The sequence below is a fragment of the Petromyzon marinus genome, chromosome 48, assembly GCF_048934315.1.
Source record: "Petromyzon marinus isolate PM22_M1 ecotype Great Lakes invasive population chromosome 48, UKy_Petmar_22M1.pri1.0, whole genome shotgun sequence".
NCBI lineage: Eukaryota > Metazoa > Chordata > Hyperoartia > Petromyzontiformes > Petromyzontidae > Petromyzon > Petromyzon marinus.
Genome location: NC_133714.1, coordinates 4,796,073 through 4,811,400, shown reverse-complemented (window position 1 = coordinate 4,811,400; position 15,328 = coordinate 4,796,073). Strand labels below are relative to the sequence as shown.

Sequence of the window (15,328 nt, the reverse complement as noted above, 5' to 3'; positions counted from 1 at the left end):
ATATTTTTATTATTTTATTGTTTCACTTCCCACGTGACTTTACCGAAAGAACCAAGAATATGGAAAGCTCCTTCTTGACTGGGAGCATCTTCCAGAAGAGAGCGGTGTCTTTCCTGAGGAAGAAGCATCTTCCAGAAGAGGAAGAATATTCATCTTCCAGAAGAAGAAGCAGAATAATCTTCCAGAAGACGAAGAAACATCTTCCCTCCTAGAGCAGGAAAGCTCATTAACAGCTGATCAGACGGTGGCGATGGCTGCAATTCGCAGCTTTCTCGCCTTTCTCCTCCTCCTTACCACCCTTCTCGTCTCCGTGGCCACCGCGCTCCTCAGGGATGTCGAGGCCACGGCCAAGAACTCAAACTCGCCGGCGAGGTGGACGTTCTCCGCGGATCGTCGGCGGCTCGCGAGGAATTCTCCCGGCAATGGTGACGGCACGAACAGCAGCGGCAGTGCTTTCGATTTGTCCGGCCAAAGTCACGCGGACATCGCGGACGACCTGAAGGAAAGCACTTTCAACGTGAGTGTCTGCGCTGTGTCCATCTCTCTTCTGTATCGCTGTACGTGTGAAGGTTTTTTTGTTGTTAAATCCTAAGTTAGAACGACGACAAAAAGTTAAAGGCGCGGCCCCTGCAATTCCTTTGGTCGCTTGCTTGCTTCCGGAAGGGGGGGAGGGGGGCCCTCTCTCAACTCCAGGGAGCTCTAGAAGAGACACTTATTTTTTTGGCCTACTCTTCCAAAATTTTGCCAGACGTATTGGGGGAGAGAGGGTAAGTGTTACCACCAACACTTAACCCCACTCACGCGGTGCCCCGCCGAACCAACTATATAACCCCCTTGGAGACGACGGAAGGCCTGGGTGGGATAAAAACAAAGGATCGATCGTATCGGCAGATCGAACCTTGTGACCAGTTAGACCCCCACGACTCCATCAGTTCCGAGCCATTTGCTTGGGAATTACATCGAGAGAGACCGAAGGAGGAAGTTAATCAAGGCGGATCGGAGGGCGTTACACGCAGGTGAAATATTATTCATGCAAACGGATCGTTGGAACTGTATTCTTGGTTCTTTCGGTAAAGTCACGTAGAAGGGAAATAATACACAACACAAGCAATCATCATCAGGTGTGAAAACGACAGCAATATTTTTTTTGATGTGGTCTTCACACCTGATGATTGCTTGTGTTGCAATCGAAACGTCGTGAGAATTTTATTGTTTTTTTTATTATTGTATTATTTCCCTTCTACGTGGTGACTTTACCGAAAGAACCAAGAATGTGAATCCCTGCAGTCACGAAAGCTTTAAAACGTTGGAACTGTGTTATACAAACCGAGTACGTTGGTGCGGCGGTGGGTGATAACTTAATGGTGAAAGAATAATGGCCCGGAGTGGTGGCCACAAAATGGAACGCGTCTGAAATTCACGGCCACTGAGGAGATGGAGCGATGTAATCTATACGCGATGCAGGTGCAGAACTGTGATAGGTGGTGGTGACCAGCGGATGCCTTCATCCAGCAGTGGATTGTTCAAGGCCGATGGTGACTTGTAAAACGTTACTAGATGCTCTACACTATATGTCCAATAACAACTGTATAAGCCTCCCTCACCAACCGCCGTAAGAACGTGGAATTTCCACCTTAAGAATGTGGAATTTCCACCATTGGCTCAGGGGCTGCCTTCTGATGAACTGGCTGCTAAATATTTGAAATGTGCGAGGTTGCGATCTCACATATATGACAAACTATACCACCGGAAGTGTAGTTTTTTTATTACACTTTTATTTAGCTCACTCTCTCTTGTATCCTCAACTCTGTCGTATCCTCAAATCTTATAACTCAATTTTAACCCACTTCCCAATGTCATATCGACTGCAAACTTGGTATACGTATGTCATACTGATGACAATACTATATTCTATCATTAAAAATTAAAATGTTAAAGCAATCTTTTGTACATCATGTGTTTCGGCTTGGGTCTAATTGTCCACGCTCAACTCACGTTGGCTGTAAATGACCACGGTCCCCTTACGTTATGGCACGCTTCGGGGCAACTTCCTGGAGTCGTGGAGTTTTGCATTAAAGCGTGTTTAAAAAAAAAGTTTTTTAAAAAAATATTACTTATTTAATGCTTATATCTTACCTTAAAATGCACCACCCATCCGTGTTTTCAATAGCCCACAATGCTGATAACATCTGTTTTATTGTTGTTGAGCATTCTGGTGACCCATTTAAACACTTATTGTCTAAATTGAAAACGGATTTTTTTTAACTGCCTTATGTGTTCAGTTTGCCCTTCCCCTACACCTCCAATTAGCATGTTTGTGGAAAGTATGCTGCGAAATAAGTTTAATATACACACAGGCTCAAAGCTGCTTCGTTTCCATGGACTCAGGTTCTGGAGCATTTCAGGTGTTTTGGTCAATGACTAGATGTGGAGCATGAATGCAAATAATGCCTTTGTTGGCTTGCCAGTCTTGTCTTTGCACAATAATAGAGACGCGTAAGCCACTGCACACTTCCTGATTTGTGCTCGTCGGGGGTTTCCGTGAAATGCAAACTGCTCGTAAAACAAAGTGACGCTTTGCAGAGGCAAAATCTTACATCCTTCGAATCCAGTGGAAACTTACATCGGCAATCTTCGTGGAAGCCCCGTTATGAAGTGTCTGGCCCATTTGGCGAGATGTTATCTGCCTCGCCTGGTATACAGGAGCACGTGGGTTCGATCCCGACCCTGGTGCCTGTATGTTTGGAGTTTGCATGTTCTCCCCGTGGTTGCGTGGATTTTTTTTCCGGGTAATCGTGTTTTTTCGCTCCTCATTTAGATATTCATTTAGAATATTTGCCTGCAATATATTTTCACATTATAATCCAGTTCGCATATGAAAAAGAGCTATATAGCTCTGTGTGCCTTACCTGGTAAAATAAAAAAAGTTTATAGTTTATAAAAGGATTCAATATTGGGCCTCCCTATTTCACTGTGGGTAAGGGGAGTTCTGTACTCCAGAAGTTATAAATTAGATAATTTGCATCCGCATTGTTATATTACCTTAAGAAACAATTAATGAAACATGATAATTTGTTATTGATGAATCAATCGGCCTAGATTTTCTGTATTTTGTGACTTTGCTTTAAATAAACACGGTGTTTGTACTGTTGGTAGTTAGCTCCTGAACGGTAAACACGAGTAAGATTGATGCACACATTTTGGAACAGAGTTCCAATGTGGTTGAATTTCTCGTCAGGCACTGGGTTGTTTCCAGAAAGGAAAACGACACTCGTCCATTCTGATTTGGAATATCCTGTGGTGCTTAGTCATGGCATTTCTTCTAAATTATATTTCAGGATGAATAACACGTCCCTGTTTTATTTCCAGTAGCATAAACAGACACTGGCAACTGTTTTACATTCTCTGGCTTTTCTCATGGATGTTTGCAAACTTTTGTTGGAACATATGTTATTGTTACTGATTTTTGGCTATAATCCAGCCAGGATGGCACTGTGATCGAAACACTTCACTCACAACTTCCGAGCTCAGATTCTGGTAAGGGGTTGGCATGATCACTTCGGGATAGTTAAAGTGGGGAAAGTCAACAGTGGTTGTCAATGGAAAATACCGATTCCAGTTGTCGCAATGTGAAATTGCGCAGCCGGCTGGCGGTCACTAACAGAGGTGGCCATCACCCCACTGCTCACGTGGTGTGAATTGCAGGAGGTTGAATCGGCCATTAACGGAGGAGAGCTAGAAATCTGCAATGTTTTGTGGGTTTCAGGCTCAACAGGCCCGAGGATTTCTGGAGGAGCCATGGATTTACAAACACTGGCGGATTTTATTGGTTGTGGATTTTGTGGCCTGCTGTAGCGTCACATTGTTACGTTGATTAAAGGGTTACCCAAAACCTGGTGATAACAAACCAGCACAAAACGGAATATCCTTATATTATGTTTTAGTCGGCATATTATGCCTATTTTAGCATTTATCGATTTTTGGTTCGGATCGTTTGAGTCAAATTTGTGTTGTACACCCTTCCACCACCCCAACACAGCCAGTTATCAAAGTTGTCTCGTGGACAAACGTGCCAGGCTCAACCCTATAGCTTGGCCTTCAAGGTCTCACGTCTCGGCAGCATTCGGGTGATTGGGTCAAAGGCTAGGTGTGAACACATGAAGGAAGAATATGCCTGTGCTGGCTTGCCAACCTTGTTATTGCGCAATAATAGAGACGCATGAGCCACTGAAACTTCTTGATTTTTGCTCATAGGGGGTTTCCGTGAAATGTGAAACTGCTCAGAAAATAAAACGACACTTTGCGGAGGGCGGCAAAGTCCTAACATCCTTCGAATCCAGTGGGAACCGACATTGGCAATCTTCGTGGAAACCCCCGTTAAGAATTATCTCGCCTATGTGCAGTATTTGAACGTTAAAATAATACAGTGCATGTACAGACCGTGTGTCAGTCCATTGCCGGATGAGGGCCTCTGGACTCCATGCGGGCCGTAAGGGTTATTTGATCATGCGTCACGATGCTGGGCAGTGTGTCGGTGAAATAATACGGTAAATATATACGATATATCATTCAAGTGTCATCTTCATGCCCACATTTTCTGTCATGTGGCACATCCTTTTGCATCCCAAGCCCTATTTTTACTTGTCTGGGAAAATGAAGTGATGCTTTACAGGGGCAAAGTTGTTTACATCCTTCGAGCCCAGAATGTTTTACTTTGCGGATAAAATGAGTAAAATCCCAGATAACCTCACAGATAATAGGATCCGTGATTTTGGTCGCCTATATCACCGCGGATCAGAGGAGACATTCTACTGTACTGTGTTGCAGTTAGGAGACATTCTACTGTACTGTGTTGCAGTTGTGAATGAGACAACTTCCATTCGCAATGTGTCATACAAGCGAAAGAAGAACTGTTTTTTTGTGTTTAATTTATTGTACTCCCCCCTGCGATTAGCACGGTTTGGCTACGTACAGTGCAAAAGACGTTCAACATACAGGAATAAAAAATAAAATAAAACAGAAAATTACATATCGCAACACAAGTGGTCGTGACTTTACCGAAAGAACCAAAGGGTATGGCTTCCTGCAGTCACGAAAGCTTCAAATCAAGATAAATAAAACATTTAATGAGACAAATTGTAAACCCGTAATCGATGGCTTAATTGACCTGGGTTTCTGTGTTTTGTGACTTACAGTGAGGGAAAAAAAGTATTTGATCCCCTGCTGATTTCGTACGTTTGCCCACTGACAAAGAAATGATCTGTCTATAATTTTAATAGTAGGTTTATTTTAACTGTGAGAGACAGGATAACAACAAAACAATCCAGAAAAACGCATGTCAAAAATGTTATAAATTGATTTGCATTTTATTGAGGGAAATAAGTATTTGACCCCTCTGCACAACATGACTTAGTACTTGGTGGCAAAACCCTTGTTGGCAATCACAGAGGTCAGACGTTTCTTGTAGTTGGCCACCAGGTTTCAACACATCTCAGGAGGGATTTTTTCCCACTCCTCTTTGCAGATCTTCTCCAAGTCATTAAGATTTCGAGGCAGACGTTTGGCAACTCGAACCTTCAGCTCCCTCCACATTTTCTATGGGATTAAGGTCTGGAGACTGGCTAGGCCACTCCAGGACCTTAATGTGCTTCTTATTGAGCCACTCTTTTGTTGCCTTGGCCGTGTGTTTTGGGTATTGTCATGCTGGAATACCCATCCACGACCCATTTTCAATGCCCTGGTTGAGGGAAGGAGGTTCTCACCCAAGATTTGACAGTACATGGCCCCGTCCATCGTCCCTTTGATGCGGTGAAGTTGTCCTGTCCCCTTATCAGAAAAACACCCCCAAAGCATAATGTTTCCACCTCCATGTTTGACGGTGGGGATGGTGTTCTTGGGGTCATAGGCAGCATTCCTCCCCCTCCAAACACGGCGAGTTGAGTTGATGCCAAAGAGCTCCATCTTGGTCTCGTCTGACCACAACACTTTCACCCAGTTGTCCTCTGAATAATTCAGATGTTCATTGGCAAGCTTCAGACGGGCATGTATATGTGCTTTCTTGAGCAGGGGGACCTTGCGGGCGCTGCAGGATTTCAGTCCTTCAGGGCGTCGTGTGTTACCAATTGTTTTATTGGTGACTATGGTCCCAGCTGCCTTGAGATCATTGACAAGATCCTCCCGTGTAGTTCTGGGCTGATTCCTCACCGTTCTCATGATCATTGCAACTCCATGAGGTGAGATCTTACATGGAGCCCCAGGCCGAGGGAGATTGACAGATCTTTTGTGTTTCTTCCATTTGCGAATAATCGCACCAACTGTTGTCACCTTCTCACCAAGTTGCTTGGCAATGGTCATGTCGCCCATTCCAGCCTTGTGTAGATCTACAATCTTGTCCCTGACATCCTTGGAGAGCTCTTTGGTCTTGGCCATGGTGGAGAGTTTGGAATCTGATTGATTGATTCTGTGGACAGGTGTCTTTTATACAGGTAACAAGCTGAGCTTAGGAGCACTCCCTTTAAGAGTGTGCTCCTAATCTCAGCTCGTTACCTGTATAAAAGACACCTGGGAGCCAGAAATTTTTATGATTGAGAGGGGGTCAAATACTTATTTCCCTCATTAAAATGCAAATCAATTTATAACATTTTTGATATGCGTTTTTCTGGGTTTTTGTTGTTACTGTCTCTCACTGTTCAAATAAACCTATCATTAAAATTATAGACTGATCATTTCTTCGTCAGTGGGCAAACGTACAAAATCAGCAGATGATCAAATACTTTTTTCCCTCACTGTAGCTGGTTGGTAAGGGTTGGTGGTGGGTGGGGACAGTATAAAAGAACAATATTTCTGCACTGCCCTCTACTACATAAAATGCAGACAACACCTGATTTCGGTCCTTGGTGGTCACCTGTACTTAGTGGTTACTATCCAGGCTCTATGCTGCTTAGCTTCCTAATTCTGATCAGAGCAGGCATGTTTCGAGTGATTTGGTCATAGGCACACACGCATTGCTTTACGTCGTTACGTAGGGCTACATGTCGATGAGGGTGCTCTTGCCAATAACGGTGGTGTGATGTTATCTTCTTTGCCTGGTATGCATGAGGTCGTTAGTTCCATCTCGACCCTGGCGCCTATGTATTTGGAGTTTGCATGTTCTTCCCGTGGTTACGTGGATTTTTTCCCTCCACATTTTGAAACATTTATTGAGATTATTTTGCTGCCAAATGATAAGACACAGCATCGAACTACCATTTGTGGCCAGGTCGATTCTGAAACATAAGTTAAGACCTCTGGGCTTTGCCTGATAGGATGGGATGGTTTAGTTTCATTTCTTGTACTTTGCACTCTTATCATGTTTTTGTATTGTTGTAACATTCTTACCCACCCCTACTGGATATTTGTGAAAAATAGCTTCATATCTCATCGGATTCCTCCAGTATAAATAGATATTCTGATTCAGAGTAACATCTGGCAGCCGGTGGTATTTGTTTATTGAGCCTTGACTACTGATGAGACTCAAAATGTCAAAACCAGTTCAATTTGTTTGCTTTAAATGCTGTCGGATAACGTTGGTCTGGAAAGGTTTTAGGCTGATATATATTTTTTTGTGGAGAGCAATCTTGTGATTGGGATTTAATTAACTACCAAAGCACATGGGTGACAGCTAAACAAAAGAAGAGTTGTGTATGTCGCAGGACATTTGTTGCATCACAGGCTGTGAATTAAAAGTTTGTGGCCTGACATAGAATTAGTGGTGTTAGGACAGAGGGTGAATGTTAATTGAATATGTTCAGTTACTTGATTAATTTAATATTGTGCTCATTTTAATTGTCACTACTTAATGTTGAAATATTTTTTGTAATTTTTAAAGGAAATGGAAAGTCGTCTTGCTTGTGTTATCTGAATAATACTAAAGTCTAGATATCATCAGAGAATAGCTAGATAAGTGTGCAAAAACTGCATACCTCAACACTATACATGCACCAATTCACTCCTGCCAACGATTCAAATTCTGGATAGACTTTCGTTTCAAGGATTAAGTCTTTGTAAATTGTGCTATCTAATTTTGATTTAAATATTTTCATATCGAAGACAGACTAAGTTTGTAGACCATGTCCATGTTCTATTCTATTCTTGCTCATGATGGAAATATGGTTCAGGAGCTAAACACCAGTGTCGAGGTCTGCTAGCCACGAGTCGTTCAGGAGAGCGTTGGTGTAGTATTGCTATTCCTCCATTGAAGGGAGTGCAGACTACAGTGCTTTACCGTGTATGGCCCATAGTTTGGGCTGCACGCCTTGTCTTTTAATGTATCTCTATGTATCTCTATGAGTTTAGATGTATCTCTGTGTTTACGATCTGGTCCATAGTTTGTATTGCATGGCTACAGTCGCACCACTGTGGCTTGTGTCTTTAATTGTCCATTTATGAAGCAGATGTGCGTGCGCTTCGGCCTGCTGTTGTTCTGATGCGGTTTATTGAAAGTCATCTTGCTTGTCACAGTTAGGAGGTACAAAGATTGGGTCTCATGAGGTGCCTATTCTGAATGTCTGCGTTGTTCCACTCTGTTCGCTGGCATTCTTCTATGTTTATTTACGTACATCTTAAATGACCTATTATCACAATCGCAGAGTTACGGTGAACGTATTTTGTACCACCCTAGTAGAATGTCTCATAATTAAAAAAGTGAAGCAACCTCCAGATTCGGGACGTGATCACCCACAGCCAGAGGAAGACATCTGATAGCACCCCCTGCTGCAGTAAAAAGATGGCTCCAGACGGATGAAGAGAGATACAAACTATCTAAGGCATCCCAGCTTCTGCTCTTAGGCACGAATAGTGGACCGACCTCAGGCCCTAGTGCCATGTGAGCGAATAGCGAATCGCCCATTCCCCAGCAAGACATGGACCAAGATATGGAAATCCACTTTGCAATGGGGCCAGACCCTTCCCTCTGAGAACTATCCAATTCAAATTTGCACACGGAGCCGACATGACCAACCAGGGGACAGGGCTATGTTTGGTGCAGCCTCATCTCCGAGACAGCCTGAGGTGCCCCCCCGTGTGTAGTCCACGATTACGAACATGCTTTCCCGTCATGTCCAACTGTAGCTTAGGTCTACGAACATATAATGATGAGATTTACAATACACCTGTAAAAATAAGTGTGGAAACTACACAGCAGGGTCTGATATAAGTGGGACTGACTCCAGAGCAGAACTTTTTGTTAAGGACTTTCAATGTAGTGGCCAGGAAAACCATATTGAGTATGTGGAAGAATTACGTATCCCCCCTCCCCTTCCCATACTCAATGGCTGAATTAATTCAGCCCAATCTCAGCACTGCAGCATCCTGAGCTATAAGCTCGTAGACAAGGAAGAAGAATACACACGTACATGGGGTCCATTCCTAAATATTACACCAGTCTTAAATACCTTAGCCCAGAACGGCAATGACCTGACCCCCCCCCCCCCCTACCTGCTCTGATGAGTCCGATGTGCCTGATACCTTCGATGCCTCTGGTGTAACACCGTCCAGAACTTCAGGATGTTGCAATGTATTAGGTGAGGGAAGATGTGGAATAAAACATTTTACATTTTGAAAAAGTTAAGCAACAAGTAACCAAGATGATAGGGTGCCTTACAAAAATAGTGGCGTGCAATTTGTGGGAGGTCGGAGAACAGAAGATTGGACAGGCCCTGACAAAGCCATGGAGGGATGACATTCATGCACGGGCTGAAAAACAATGTCTGCAGGGCGTGCAGGATTGATGGTGCAATGGTAGTGTGATACAGTTACGAGTCAACGGGGAAGAAACTGCATTCATGCGGTCCGTGTCTCTTCCCCAATATTGAATTGGCTTTAAGAATGAATCTGCTCAGGCGTCATAGGTGGTTAGTCATTTTTGTACCAGGCAAGCCAACAGCATTTGTTAAATGGGCAACTGCTGTTGATGAGAGAAAATGAAACCAGGTCAGGTATTTGTTTGCTTAAGGAAGCAAATAACATTGCTGGAAAAAAATTTGTTTGGAAAGCCTTTTGGTTGGTGGATAACAATGTTATTTTGAACAATACAAATATTTCCCCTGTTTGTTTCAGCATTGTAAAAGGTAATATACAATATAGTTTGTCAATAGTGTGTATAAAGCATCTGGAATGCTGCTGTGGTGGAAGTGTGTGAGAGTGCACTGCGCTTGCAATCCAGAGGTCGCCAGCTCGGCTATTCAAATGTAGGACACGTTTCTTGAATTGCCCCCCCTCCACCTCTGTCCATGCAGCAATATAATTCGGTTCACCGCAGTTGTTCGACCAAACAAGTCGCGTGTGGTGGAGTAAAGTGCGGGAACTCCCTCCTCTGTCCAGCATGAAAGAAGAGGCCAAATGACCCTCTTGAGCTCCCTCTAATTGGAGAGTTGCACTTTCGCTTCTGTTAAAACACATAATGCCAATACATTTCGATGTAATTATAAGTTGTGTTTGGTGCTTGTATTTAATAGTATATATGTTTTTTTTCCAGCCAAGTAGTTGCATATTAAAGAAGACTGAGAGGTTTTTGGAATAATCTGTCTGTATAAAAGCTGTTATTTTCCACGTGAGATGTTTCAGCCATCTCACTTTGTTTCGTTGTTTTTCTATTTTACAGCAATCCTTTAAAGATGATGACGGCAGTCAAATGACTCTGGCCTGGGTTGGCAACAAGTCCGGGGTAAGATGCATGTTTACCAATTGCCCATTTTTATCTCTACTTAATCCAGTTGTTTGTAATCCAGTATAATATTATGGGTAAAATTAGCACATGGAGCTGAACTTGAAAACAGTTGTGACTCTAAAACATGGCGTCTTGAATGTGCTTTCAATGAGTGTGCTTTTCATGCGTGCGTAGCCAACCGATTAGCACGGTTTGGCTATGTACGGTACAAAATAAGTTCTACATACATGCATACATATGTACGTCAGGCCAGAAACAGGAATTCACCATCGTGCATTTGTATGAAAACTTTCATATAAAATGAACAATCGCCTCTAAAAATAATAGCTCTTCTCTTAAAGATAGATATGTAGTCCTTGGGTTCTGAGCTGTCTAACATGAGTTTACATATTCTTTAGTTCTATTCGGTAAAGTCACGTAGGTAAAAAAATAAGAGTATGGATCCTTGCAGTCACGAAAGCTTAAAATCTAGAAATGATATTCTTAGTTTTTTCGGTAAAGTCACGTTGAAGAGAAACAACATATATATTTTATTATTTTGTTGTTTCTCTTCAACGTGACTTTACCGAAAAAACTAAGAATATAAATTACTGCAGTCACGAAAGCTTTAAATCAAAATTTAAAATCTAGAAATGAGTTTACATTTTCAGATGTATGTATGTTTAACTTATTTCGTACCGGCACTTCACCAAAGAATCCGCAAGTGCGCGCGCCGATGGTGACAGTTCAGAGTTCTGAGATGGATTTGTGGGGTTGGCAGAAATGACCTTGTGCAAAATGAAGAAGTGCAACGACGAGTTAAGGTGGAGTCGATAGAGAAGAAGTTGAATGAGAATAGACTGAGATGGTTGGTTGGTACATGTGGCCAGAAGGTCAGAAGACTAAATTGAAAAGAAAGTTCAGAAGGTCAGAACACAACATTGCAAAGAAAGTCCACGCAAAGACCTTTGAAGAAAAGGGAAATTTGAGGGAGACCGAAGATAGAGAATACTTGGAAAAGAAGATTTAAACTTGTGGGACAAAAAGCTCAGAATAAGTGAATCACACTCTAAACTCATGGCACAGCTGAGGTATGTGTGCAGAAGATAAGAGATAGTGGCTGCCATGTTTAATGTGGCCAAGGTATGTATGTACAAGATAATATCTGCACTATTTATTGGGTTAGTTTAAGTTAGATATATCTTACGCATTTTAAACTTTAACCTGTCATCGCACTGTTCCATCTGCTCCGTGATTGTGTGACCTACATGTGCACATGGGGCCCTGCTTGTTGGTCAAAAGAATTACGGCGGTTGTAAATCAAACACAAAACTTCCGAGAGAATCGGTAGAATATTTCCTTTGAAAATATTATGGTTTGGTTTAAAATAAAAAAATATGATTAAGCAAAATATTTCAATAAATCAGATCATCAGTACAATTGGTATTTGTGCCATTCTCAAAGCACAAAGCTATCCCGAGGGTGCTACATCTTGCAAGCAGTCTGCTGTAGATCCCAGTAGAGGTTGTTGTTGCTATGTGTCATTTTAAATTTTGGCAAATTTGGACCATAACGCTGGCACACAAGTTTTACTGAGACACTAAGCCATCGTGTACAGGAGTAAGCGGTCATGTGTCATCGGGGGAGGGGACAGTCTTCTTCCATATGGCTGCTGATGTAGATGCAGCGCGACAGCTGCAATAACCGCGTCAGAAGCAGCGGGGTGTATCCGCTGTCTCCTTTGTGTTTGTGGATTGGGTATTGCATCGTAATATGTTGTACGGTCCGTTCTGGATGACCACAGTCGCAGAGTGAGGGATAGAGATGGTGTGTGGAGCCTTTCATCTAGCAGTGAATGTGACACACATGATGATGATGATGTTAATGATGTCAGCAATAAAAACATTCTTATTTTAAAATGTTGTATTCTCCTTATTTAAAAATGCTCCCCAAACTTGTTCTTCGTGTAAATAAAGTTGTATAAATATGGTCACGAGCATACACACACACACTGGATCACAAGATGCACTCCGAACCTCTATTGTAAAATACGAGGGGAGAAAAGTGTTTATAATCCCGTGTTGCATTCCCATTTCCTTAGGTTGTGTTGGCATTAACAGCAAGAGACTTCAATGTGCCATTCTTGCAGCTGTTGTTTGATAGAAGCAAACTCTACATAAGGTATTTATAGAACAAAAACACACACTTGAGCTTGGATAATCATCACATCTGTGTTGCTGTTGTAAGCTGAGGATATTAATGATTCATAATTTTGTACATTTGGTACTTGCGCCATTCTTATAGCGCAGGACTTGCCAAGGCTCTGTTTCTAGAGGCTGGCCGAAATTCGGTTTCGATTTCGGCGCCGAAAGTTGGCAAATGGCCACTTTCGGCATAGTTTCGGTTTCGGCCGAAAGTACATTTTTTACTTTCGGTTTTCTTTCGGTTTCGGCCGAGTAACACGCCGGTCATTTTTCAAATTTGGACCACGATGCCAGCACACAGAGGTCAAATCAGTTTGCAAAGAACCTTGGTATCGGAGAAAGGTTCTTTGCAAACCCACGGGTTTTTATCAGAGATTTGTTCACGAGACAATTCAGATCTACAAACACAGACACAATTTCAACCGAGAAGATGGTTTCAAATTAAGCAACCATTGGAAAGATGTTCTAAATCGAACCAAACATGAAACTAATTTTCAATGGTACAGTATATTTTTCAAGTAGTGGTACCCCAAACTTTCGCAGCTTCTTAAAATCCCCTTTTCACACCACCAGCATGTGGACGCTACCGTGCCCCCTCGCCAGCCTGCACAGGTCGACCCCCTCCCTACCTTTCATCATGCTAAGTCCGCCTATTAAAATGCAAATTTTTATGCTAATTCCTTTGTCAAGGCACCTTAATTACTCTCACACAGCTTAAAGGTCGCGGTCTGAGCTTGGCTGTGTTTCACTCCAGCGCTGTCCTCCAGACAGTCTCGTCCCTTCACCTGATGAAGGCCGCTTGTGTTGTGGCCAAAACGTCGTGATTTTTATTTTTTACCTACGTGACTTTACCGAATAGAACCAAAGAGTCACGAAAGCTTCAAATCTAGAATTTTAAATACATTGTTATTGTCAGTGTAATTTCTCCCTATACTTAAAGTGGGTTACACTTAAATGGATCACCAAGTATATTTTAGGAAACTAATAAAATAGTATTCCCCAGTTATTTAAATACATTCAGAAGTACTGTCAGATATTCCATCTTACTCTTTATTAAAAGCTGATATTCAGTAGGCTCTTGATTATCCACGTGCGGATTATCCGATTTGCTAATTAACCGCGCACCTGAGATTTTGACATAAATCAATAATGAATGTATTTTCCTTTAAGGCCAAATTAATAATCTAAAAACAGTGATACATTGTTTTTCTTGTTCATGTGTATTACAAATCTCACATGCTTATACCGAACAAATATGAGCTCCGGTTTAATCGTAAATCCACGTGATCGCCTCTACAGTACAGTGATGGCATACCTTTACAACATTGTGTGGAGTTTGATTTTGATTGGCGTGGCTCTGCTGCTACCCACTTAGTGGGCAGTCTCCTGCACGGGAGCAGGAAAGTGTTAGCACTAAGCACGCCAATCGATCGGTTGATCGTTAGTATTCGTTCTAAACCGCGGTCATTCTCCCCGTCATTAGCGTGGATAATCGAGAGTCTCTACTGTTTCATTGCCTGGACTTCCATGTATAATAGGAAACAGGACCTACGCTTTTTGGTAGAATCAGTTGTGGCAACTGAAACAATACAAATACGAGAGGCCTGACTATCATGATGGTGATGTAGTCTCAATGGTTATTGTTTGGGATGCCACAGTGGCAAGATGTTAACTACCTTTCCTAGTATACAGAAGTTAGCGAGTTCCATCCCGAAGTTAGCATGTTCTCCCCGTGGTCACGTACATTTTTCTCCAGGTCCTCCGGTTTTTCCTTCCACATTTAGAAACATGTGTTTTCGAGTATTTGGTTGCTAGATATTTCTACATGATAAGCCACTTCGTTCAGCTATCATTTGTGGCCAGGTCGCTTCTGTAAAGAGCTATATAGCTCAGTGGGCCTTACCTGGTAAAATAAAAATAGTGGAGTTTTAGTTTAGTTTGACAGTGTGATTTGATTTACTGATTATTGCGTTGATGTTGCAGTACGGATTATGGCAAAACTTACAAGGACATCACGGATCAGATAGGATATGGCATGATCAGAAATGATCACTCCATCATCTCTCATCCACTGAATCCACAACGGGTAAGTGTTGTATTAGCCCAAAGGTGAGCACACTCACAAATTAATAAAGCAAGATGTTAGATATGCGAAGACACCTGAGAGGGATTCAGTCGCTCTACCACTCTAGGTTCTCAAGGTTGTGTGTGTGGCTCCCTGATGTGTTTGCTTGTTGCACCATGCGTTGTTCGGGACAATGTCCGACGTTTCACTCCACGTGCTTGGGAGCACTTTCAGCAACCAACATTCAGTGCCGCTCATTATGCACTTGGACACTGCCACTGTAACTATACATTAAGCAGTCCCCCTCCCAAACCTTCCATTCCTCTCTCCAAGCTCACCTCTTCTCAATTACCCAGTCTCTTCCCTCCCCTCCCC

At 42.4% G+C, this 15,328-nt stretch overlaps 1 protein-coding gene across 1 annotated transcript in view; it reads left to right on the top strand.

Moving 5' to 3' along the window:
* The first annotated feature begins 181 nt into the window (after positions 1–181).
* Positions 182–15,328, top strand: part of LOC116952725 (sortilin-like) — a 47,064-nt gene continuing 31,917 nt past the window's right edge. Inside the window, exons 1-4 of the mRNA XM_032972332.2 lie at positions 182–517; positions 10,640–10,702; positions 12,786–12,865; positions 14,872–14,974. Of these exons, the coding sequence (XP_032828223.2) occupies positions 251–517; positions 10,640–10,702; positions 12,786–12,865; positions 14,872–14,974 (513 nt within the window). The 5' untranslated portion in view covers positions 182–250. The remainder of the gene's footprint in view (positions 518–10,639; positions 10,703–12,785; positions 12,866–14,871; positions 14,975–15,328) is intronic.